This window comes from Lepisosteus platostomus, chromosome 14, assembly GCF_059453375.1.
Source record: "Lepisosteus platostomus isolate fLepPlt1 chromosome 14, fLepPlt1.hap1, whole genome shotgun sequence".
Lineage (NCBI taxonomy): Eukaryota > Metazoa > Chordata > Actinopteri > Semionotiformes > Lepisosteidae > Lepisosteus > Lepisosteus platostomus.
In genome coordinates this window covers 3,636,977-3,646,077 of record NC_142624.1, presented here as the reverse complement: position 1 = coordinate 3,646,077, position 9,101 = coordinate 3,636,977, and the positions used below count along the sequence as shown (strand labels likewise).

General features: G+C 39.6%; 1 protein-coding gene across 1 annotated transcript; it reads right to left on the bottom strand.

Moving 5' to 3' along the window:
* Positions 1-130: 130 nt before the first annotated feature.
* cpo (carboxypeptidase O) lies at positions 131-6,949 on the bottom strand. Its single transcript, XM_088606595.1, has 9 exons — positions 6,701-6,949; positions 5,978-6,062; positions 5,083-5,184; positions 4,567-4,671; positions 3,794-3,910; positions 3,117-3,210; positions 2,782-2,984; positions 1,180-1,264; positions 131-539 (listed from the first exon to the last, which is right to left on the bottom strand). The coding sequence occupies exons 1-9, from the start codon at positions 6,775-6,777 to the stop codon at positions 274-276; spliced, it is 1,134 nt and encodes a 377-aa protein (XP_088462721.1). The 5' UTR covers positions 6,778-6,949; the 3' UTR covers positions 131-273.
* Positions 6,950-9,101: the final 2,152 nt, after the last annotated feature.

Here is a 9,101-nt window from a genome sequence, read left to right as displayed (position 1 = left end):
AGTGCTTTGAACTCATCTCATGTTAACAGAGAAACCTCGCACACAAAAGAGAATCGCAGGACCACAGGATATGACTTGTTTCTGAAAACCATTTTTTTTATGGGAAAGCAAAGACATACTGCAAATCCTGCACGTTGCGTCACAGATTTTATATATAAAAAAGACAGTTGTGGAGACAAAGAACACCTTAAAAATGAGTGGAAGATATTTTTAGATGGACATAATGAGTGGTGATACTCTTGATGCCATACAGCCTCACAGCGGATACCTGTGTTATGTAAATGTCTGGAATGAAATCCAGGCTGCTAGCACTGCTATCCAGAGAGCAGGAGCAGAAGGAACTGCGCTGCTGGGAAAGTGCTTGTCGTGGGCGTGACTGATGATAGTCCTTGCACCAGCAAAGACTTCTTCACAAGTGGGCTGGATCTGTTCTTCAGGCAGTAGAAATCCGTAGGTCCCATTGTCTCTCAGCTCAAACGTGTAGACAAACTCAATTCCAATGTCCTTCGCCCAGTCTCGGGATGATCCAGAATTGTTGTCTGGAATCCAAGGTTGAAAGGAATGAATGAAGGTTGTATTCTTAACCTAACCAATAACTTCAAAGATGCCAGATTTGTTCCCTCAAAATTTGTAAGACACATCTGTCGATTTAGCAGTCTTTGTCTGCATAACAAACAATATGTTTGGCTAAACACTGCAATCTTCTCATTAGTTATTTTTAAGAATTTTGCCCGTTATTCACTAGTTTGTGTATGTTCTACCAACAAGTATGTTACACACCATCTAGGAAAAGGGCACATAGTTTTGATCTGCACATAGTTGTGAGCTCGTTTAACCGAAATGAATTTTGCAAAGAACAGTTTATTTAATAAGCGATTGTTCACAAAGGAGACACCTGCCTAGGAGCCAGAGAGAGGAATAAAATCAGCCATAGAAGGAAATGAGGTTTAAGCATGACTTACTGCATTTTGTTTTCTGTAGATTACAGCACACCTCTGCCCAGATTAAAAAACTTTAATCAGAGGATTTCATAGTGTTCAACTGAGATGTAATGGGATGTGTGCTACTGTGAATTTCAGTCTTCTGTTTTTTTAATACAAGTAGTTTTGCTCTCTCGCATTTTTGTGTGAAGAAAAATATTTCATGCAAAAAAAACTTTTCAGAATTTGGAGTACTTACACAAAATTTCTGGAGGAGAGCCCACTCTGTATACCATTCCATGTACATCCTTAATCGCTTTTGAAGCAGATTCGCCCAGTTCTTTCTGGATAGAAAGAAGATTCTAAGAACGCTTCTACTGAAATGCTAAGACACAAGGCAGTCTCAAGTGTAAAGACATGACCATTACAAAGCCCTCTCATTTAAAATGAGCATTATCACATAAAAAAGTGAAATCATACAGCTTTCCTGCAACACATCTGCTTTTATGGGGTTATTGTCAGCATTCACATTGAGTATCAGAACCAAGAATGTCAAGTCTACACTAACAAATACTATTGTGCTTGCTCCTTTTTGTTCTTGGCCATGCTCGCAGAAGATTATATGTTCATTTTAAGTTACCATGTATACTGGCACACATAATTCAAGCTATTCTTCTTTGTTCATGAAATCTTCTTTTTTCAGAGACAGCTTGTTTTACTGATTGTAAGATTTTCCGCCACACAAAAAAAACATCCTTTTCTGAGACTGAGTCACGTGATTTTGGTCAATGGCCTTTCCTCAGCAAGTCTGGCCTGTGTGTGAAGTGGCCACCCAGAAGCCCAGGAGTGAAAAAAGGTGAAGCTAGATGCTTGTGCTCTTCACCGCTCACTCGCAGACAAGGTCCCAGACAAGCCAGGCCGACATTAGAGCTGCCGACATTAAGGAATACTCATCACACTGGTTAGAGGTGGAACCCCAGACTGCGTGTCCTATTTTGCTTGTTGAAACAAAGCATAAAAACTGCGTCTTCATCAAACCTGAGGTCATGAGAGGTCATGTTCTAGGAGCTAGTGTTCCAAAAGCAAACATGGATGAACATACTCCGAAACGTTTAGCCATGGAAAAGCATACCAGGAAGTCCTGCTAGGCTTGTAAGGTTAACGGTGACATTTGTCTAAGTGCATAATGAGAGGGGAGTGAGATTCATCATCACTGGGTTTAAATTCATTTAAACGAATGACGGAGGAGAAAACGATTTCAAATGTTCTTTCTTACTAATCATCTTATTTCCCCAGGTGCTAACGGCCATCATTCTGCGTCTTGTGTACTAAATAAAAAGCATTCAGCGGGGACCTCTTGTGCTCTGTAAATTACACTGGCTCCCGTTTTAAAGCTCTCCAGCTCACAAATGAGCCACTGATCTGGATTATTTGTAGGATAGCCTGAGATCAGATGACTCTGACCTCTTTTACTACATCATCGATCTGGCTCCACATAACTAGTGACCAATCACTTCTCATGTGCAGCAACATATCTTCTCAAATACCTTAGGGATACTCACCTGACATTTTTACAACCAATCTTTTCCCCCCAAACATTACTCCCCTAACTTGTTTCTGTTCTCTCCTATTGCTTGGCACTTTGACGTTGTGGAAAAGCACTCATTAAATAAAATTATTATTTCTTCATCAACACTGGAAGTAGGGTTCTGTGTTCTACAGCTCCACAGGAACAGTTAATGAGTCTTTGTATCTCAATAGGTGAGTTTTTCTGTTTGCTCTCAGGCCTATGTACTCATGTGTACAATATATTGTATATGTTAAGATGAATATATAAATTGTGTATTTTCTACATTCTTACCAATTCTTTATAATTGGGAGCCTTCTTCTCCGGATTCCCATAAGGATACAGTAGCAACTGCCCACGGGAGTGAATGGTGAGAAAACACAGGAACTGGTCTTTCCGCCTGCTTAAAAACTCCGTCACTGCCTTAGCCTCTGGTTCGGAATTTGGTCCCGTCCCGCAGTACATGTCAGAACAGCAGTCCGAAGAGATGCCAAGAGCTGGGGAGAGCACAAATTATAAAGCACTCAGAGATGGCACAATCAGTTTGCCACGATGACGGAGGACTGAGTTTCACTGTAATTTACTGAAGTAATGAATACTCTGCTAACATAAGAGAAGAGACCACTTACTGCCCCAGGTCGCATCGAAGTTCCGGTTTAAATCTACCCCAAAGCAAGTACAGTTAGCTGGGGGAGCTGACCTAGATTTTCTCCACAGGCGAGTCTAAAGAGAAAGAATGAACTTTTTTTTTAACACTTTCAGCTCATCCAGACACTGTAGCTGTAAAACTGGAGCGGCGAAGATTTGTGGGGATGGAGCTACTTGAGTTACTTGAATCACATTGGGTATTATTTTTGGTTTTGGACACGGATCACAAATCAAGGTGTTAAAGGATGTTAGGAAGGCAAATAAACATTGAGTCTGATTTTACAGGAGGAGATTATCACATGATGAACACACATTTTCTACACTGTTTGTCAGGAAATGCATCACGCATTCCACGCTAACAATAATACTAAAGAGGAAAGCAAGAATTAAAGTATCGTACTTTTTTTTTATGCTGGTGGAGGCATAGCAGAGTAGGTGAGCCTCTGGACCCGTGACCAGTAGGTTGTGGGTTCGAGTCCCAGCTGTAGAGTCTTTGTTGTACAGTAAGTGAGATACTTTACCCCAGTGGCTCCAGTCCACCCAAACGTACAATATAAGTGGAGACCAGCTTCACTTGACACTGTTTAGTATATCCTTAAGTTTCCATTACCATATGAAAGAAAATTCATAGTGTATTTAGAAAGAGTGTGGTACTTACACTACTATTCAGCCAAGAATAAATGTAACCATCAATGTTGAGCACAGGAGTGACATAGAAATCCAGGTTCTGGAGCATAGTGTTTAACTTTTCATCTTCCTTGTGTTTCTGTAGAATCTGTTACAAATAAAACAAACAATGACATCATCTAACTTGACAGTTAGGATCATCTAATTAGATTACTTTTAAAGGCAATTCTGGTTTTCGCCACAATATCATGTACGTAAATGAGATCTCAAAGGGTCCTAGGACCTCAGCATAAGACAAATTAGCAGTCCTAGGATCCCAGCATGGGGAAATTTAGCCCCAGATATTCCAGGGACCAGCACATTGGCCATGATATTAGGTATTCCTACAAAACAGCATGTCGAGCTTCAGAGAACAGCAAAGAACAGTGTGAGAAAGATGTGGAATGTTAACCAGAATGTATGAAAAATGTCAAAGGTTCCAGTCCCATCCTGTTTTTCTAGCAGGTTCACCTTCAACTGAGGCTGTGAATGGCGTGTGGGGCTAAAGATGATGAAAGTCAAGTCGTTTGACTAAGTGGTCAGAATATCTGGGCCAGTAAGTGTAGTTTTTGCCTGCTGTGGCAATCTCCAATATAAGTGTCCTGAATAGTAAGCTGAAAAAAAGAGCTACTTCAAGTTGTACAGGAGATACCATTTTAATTCTCTTCTGGAGAGCTCTTCTGGGTACAAAATGGTGGATTGGTACTTCCTGCTCCATTTCCTTGGGCTTCTTCACAGGTCTGCTGTGTGTCTGGAGGCACCTACCTCTTTCACAAACCACTGGCAGAAGGCAGGAGCAATCCATTCCCTGGCATGGATGCCACAGTCCATCCAGACGGCCTTCTTAGGTGTATCCGTTCTGATACCAATCTACATAATGAAAAGAGGTGGGTCAGCATTATTCATGCTTTGTTGTTTTGTACAATCCATGTCTGAGATAATATAACCACAGTGAAGTATGGAGGGCATTCTTTCCCCTACTTTTTAGAAATCTCTTAAACCCCTAACTAGATAACTATCGTGCTCTATCAATGTTTTGAAAATAATAATGGAGACAACTTCTACAGTAACTGTAGACAACAGTTATAGCCATACACTCTTGAGCAGATCATGCTGGACTTTAGTGATCTTCGCTCACCAAATGAAGGCATTTCGCTAAAAAATTCTCACTTGGGAAATGAGAGTCAAGCTACCCAGCCACATCATTCAAGCTGATGATCGAACTAAAAAACATCTTTATGTTTTTATATTCTCATGTAAAAAATCAATGGTCTTTACTACCTTCAGGAGATAAATGGGTCGATTCTCAGAAGTCATCCCCAGGAACTGAGAAGATGCGAGGTCTGGGTATTCGGCGACATTCATATTAATCCATTTGTATATCTGGAAAGAAAATGCCAATTTCAATGTGATTTCTTCCTCTCCTTTCAGCAGAACTTAACACATCTGCTGTACATTCACAACGGCTGTACATTCCACATCACATACTTGGTCAAAGTTACCTTGAAGGATATCGATTATTTGTTGTATGCTTGTTTCGTATGACTTTAATTACTTACTATCACACAACAATATTCAAGCAAACATGTATCGTTTCTGGAACAGTGAAATAATATATATAAGCAAAAGAAGAAGCTTGTACACGCTGGCCTCACATTTTGACTACATTGGTACTTCATCACATATCTGAGACCACCTGAATAATTTTCAATAGGAAATAAACAGGAAATGAACTTTGTCTGGCTCATAGAAATCTTGAATTTCATCTCCTACATTAGATGCCTCCAAACTTAATCTCATCATCTGAAAACATAAAATAAGAATTACTGCACCTGTTTCATTTTATGTTCACTTGCATATGAGTTTTAAATTCATTTAATTTACACATTTTTATTTTTTAAAGCACTGAACACTGAACAAGAAAGGAAAAGAGAGCAAATTAAGAGTAATTTACAGTAAAAACAGTAATTTAGAGAAGAGAATGTGTTCAAAACTGTGACACAGTCTTCAGCACTGCACTTTAAAAGAAAGCAGAAAAATTAGGGGATTGTATCTACAGGAAAACGGATTCGTTTTGGAAACCAACTACTTGATTTCTCACAAGACGAAAGATGAGAAGCATCCCAGGATATAAGAATAATGGCTTTTCAAAAACTGAAAACCTGCTATCACTCACATCCTCCATTGTATGGTATTTAGTGTAATTGTAATTCTTCAAGGTCCATTGTTGTTCAGCTTCAAACATTGCAGTCTTCACACCCCTATAGCAATCAAGCAGAAAATAATGCAAATTACATTGTCCTGCCTGTTCTAAGGCATATTAACAAATAATCACCTGCTTCTCTTTTAATATTGAATTCTTATTTTCTTATTTTTAATTGTGTAACAATTTGTCAACTTACGACAGTTGAAACTTGATTAATTGAAGTCTGAGGAAGCTTGCTTAACGCATGGAGTTTATACTGCGAACAAAATAGTCATTTCTACTGGGAAAGCACTGGATCAGGGTTATCTAATGGAAAAAGGGTTCATTGGTTTTATCATATAAAACATGTACAGTTTGTCATTTCTGTGCACATAGATCTGAACATTGTAACAACCCACATGAAATGAAATTGCCAATAACCGCATACCGATGACCGCCAATGGAAAAACAACTTAAAAAGGCTACACCTTTGAAAGACAACTGATATGTTCCGCTCTCTCTTACACAAAGCAGCCCTGATAGTTGTAAGTAAAAATGAATTAATGGATCTGATGGTCCTTCTTGCATTCGTCATGAAGAAATAAGGCACTGGTCCACTTCACTATGCAGCATGAAGTCCCATCATCACTGAATATTAAATGGTTCAGTAATTCATTCCTACTGAAGATGACAGTGTGGGAGACAACCATTTACCTTTTCTCCATTCCTCTGCTGCCCTGAAGAAAGACAAAGAAAAAAATCCATCCAGCACTTTGCCAGGCAAGCTTCATGTTTCAGTACAGGAGCTGACTTGAGTTCAGATATGGTGAGGGGTCTTCTTGGCGAAATGGTATAGGTCTGTTCTGGGCATGGAATTTATAAGAATAGTGGTCTAATGAGGGGGCAATAAATGTACTCTCTGTACCTGGTTATCTTGGGCTGTAGCAATAAAGGCAGCTGCAAGTCACTCAGCTGTTCCACGTGAAATGAAGGGGTATTTATAACTACTGTACATAATAACTACCAGTTGTGCCAGTGTTTGCAGGCTTGGTCAATTAGGCTTCTGAGCACAAGACTAATAAAACCTTGACATGAAAAGATCGTTGTACATTAATTTCACCTTACATTGACATATTCTGCATCACATCTACTTAGTTAATTTTTAACATGGTGGTTAGCTTTGCAGTCTTCAGCACTGAAGCCCTGAGTTCAGTTCCTGAGTCGCTATCTGCATGGAGTTTGTAAGTTCTCCCTGTGTTCGCATGGGTTTTCTCCTGCTGCTCCAGTTTCCTCCTGCAGTCCAAAGACATACCGATACATTAATTAGCCCCTGGGAAGGGAATGGTTCTGGTGTGAGTGTATGTGTCTGTGTGCTCCCTGAGACGGACTGGTGTCCCATCCAGGGTGTATCCTGCCTTGCACCTGTTACTTGCCAAGATGGGCTCTGGGTTCCGCTCAATTCTGTATTGGATAAAGCCGTTTAGGAAAATCGATGAATTGCACACCAGAGCAAACATTCAGAGGATCAAGGGATACCTAAAAATAATTAGAGCCAGCCTTTCACTCTGAAGTATAGTGTACAGGTAGCAAAAGGAGATGCTGTATGGGTTAAACATTTCTAATGTCTTAAACCTCCTACCACACAAACTGGTCAGGAGTTCCAGACATCCAGACAGATGCTAATTTTTTGTTTCCTTTAAGATGTCAGATGATTAAGTAGTAAAATATAATATGTGACTTATCTAAACCTAAAGCAAACATAACCCTTGCTGACATAACATGCATCAAAAATAGAAACATTCTTCCATGATGAAATCAGCTTATCTTTATGGGAGAAGCCACTGTTATTATCAATTATTAATTTGAAAGACGTACCCACTACAGTTCACTGCCTCCATTCTACACCAAAATAAAGTTATTAATTTCCTTCTCCTTCTGTATTGTTAGATGAATTTAGAAAGTGCAAGTCATTGTTTATTTGAAGATTCACAAATGTGACAATTTCTCATTCCACATTTATAAAAAAGGAAAACCAAAAATCAGTGTGAGGAAGAATTAACCCATTGGATCAATCAGTGAGTGTATATAAACTTATTTATATAACTAAAAACACTTATGTATTTAATTATTTATCTATTCACGTAAGCCTCATTTTAGATTTTTTTTCACAACATGTAAAACTGGAGTAAATATAAATGTAAAAAAACGAAATAAGATGAACACACTAGTTTGCTAATAATCACAAATCTCATGATGTCTGTAAATTAAATTTACAATCTCCTAAGTGTTTGGGGAGGATTAGGCTGGAGTTCTGCAAAGTGTCCGGGTAGGAACTTCAATTTCAATTCAATTCGATTCAATTTATTTTTATACAGCGCCTTTCGCAAACACGGTTGGCCCAGGGCACTTATCAAAGTTGTGTGACAGTACATGACGTTACAATACAGAAAGAGAAAAGGCCAGGAGACAACGGAGGAGAGTAACCAAAAACTCCTCAGTTATGAGAAAAAAACCTCTAGGTGTCCAAGGTCAACTGGCTGCCCAATCCATGACAGTGATGCAGCATGCAACTCAGACGATGCCCAGCTCCAGATCAAGTTCCACTGCCCCCTCTCCTCCAGATACCTGAGGAATCCAGGTCAAGGAGGCATGAGTCCAGTCCATTGGGCGGCCAGAATGCATGTCTCACTGTCTTTCCCCCAGCCTGAACATTCAGATACCTCTGTCCCATAACTTAGAACAGTCTGATGTCTTCCACAGCCCCAATTTTAACACAAATGTGTCCCTCTTCACCGGTGTCTCCTGCAGCTCCTACCTCCACTTCCTCTATGGTGTTCCTCTAAAAGGTCTTATTTAGTGTACTACAGATTCTTTGAGTAATGAACAGGCCTATCTGATAAACAAATTTTGATGACATAAATGGGATGCTCAGGCCCTCCATAACAGTCGGTAGTACCTGCCCACTTTCAAAGGCATATAAGCATCTCTTTTCTGGCTGTGTTAGCTCACCATTCAGTGCCTTCCATTTGGATAAATATCCCACTACTGGCACCAATGCTATGCTTTTAATAGATCTAACATGGAGAGGATTCAAAGAAAACAGTCTCTTTAATAA

Bases quoted from the DNA above. Each gene is read 5' to 3' on its own strand.
- cpo (XM_088606595.1), bottom strand. From the start codon at position 6,777: ATGAAGCTTGCCTGGCAAAGTGCTGGATGGATTTTTTTCTTTGTCTTT. The intron at 6,063-6,700 runs GTAAATGGTTGT...TGATTGCTATAG, and splicing joins AGCAGAGGAATGGAGAAAAG to GGGTGTGAAGACTGCAATGT. The intron at 540-1,179 runs GTAAGTACTCCA...CTTGGATTCCAG, and splicing joins CTCTCCTCCAGAAATTTTGT to ACAACAATTCTGGATCATCC.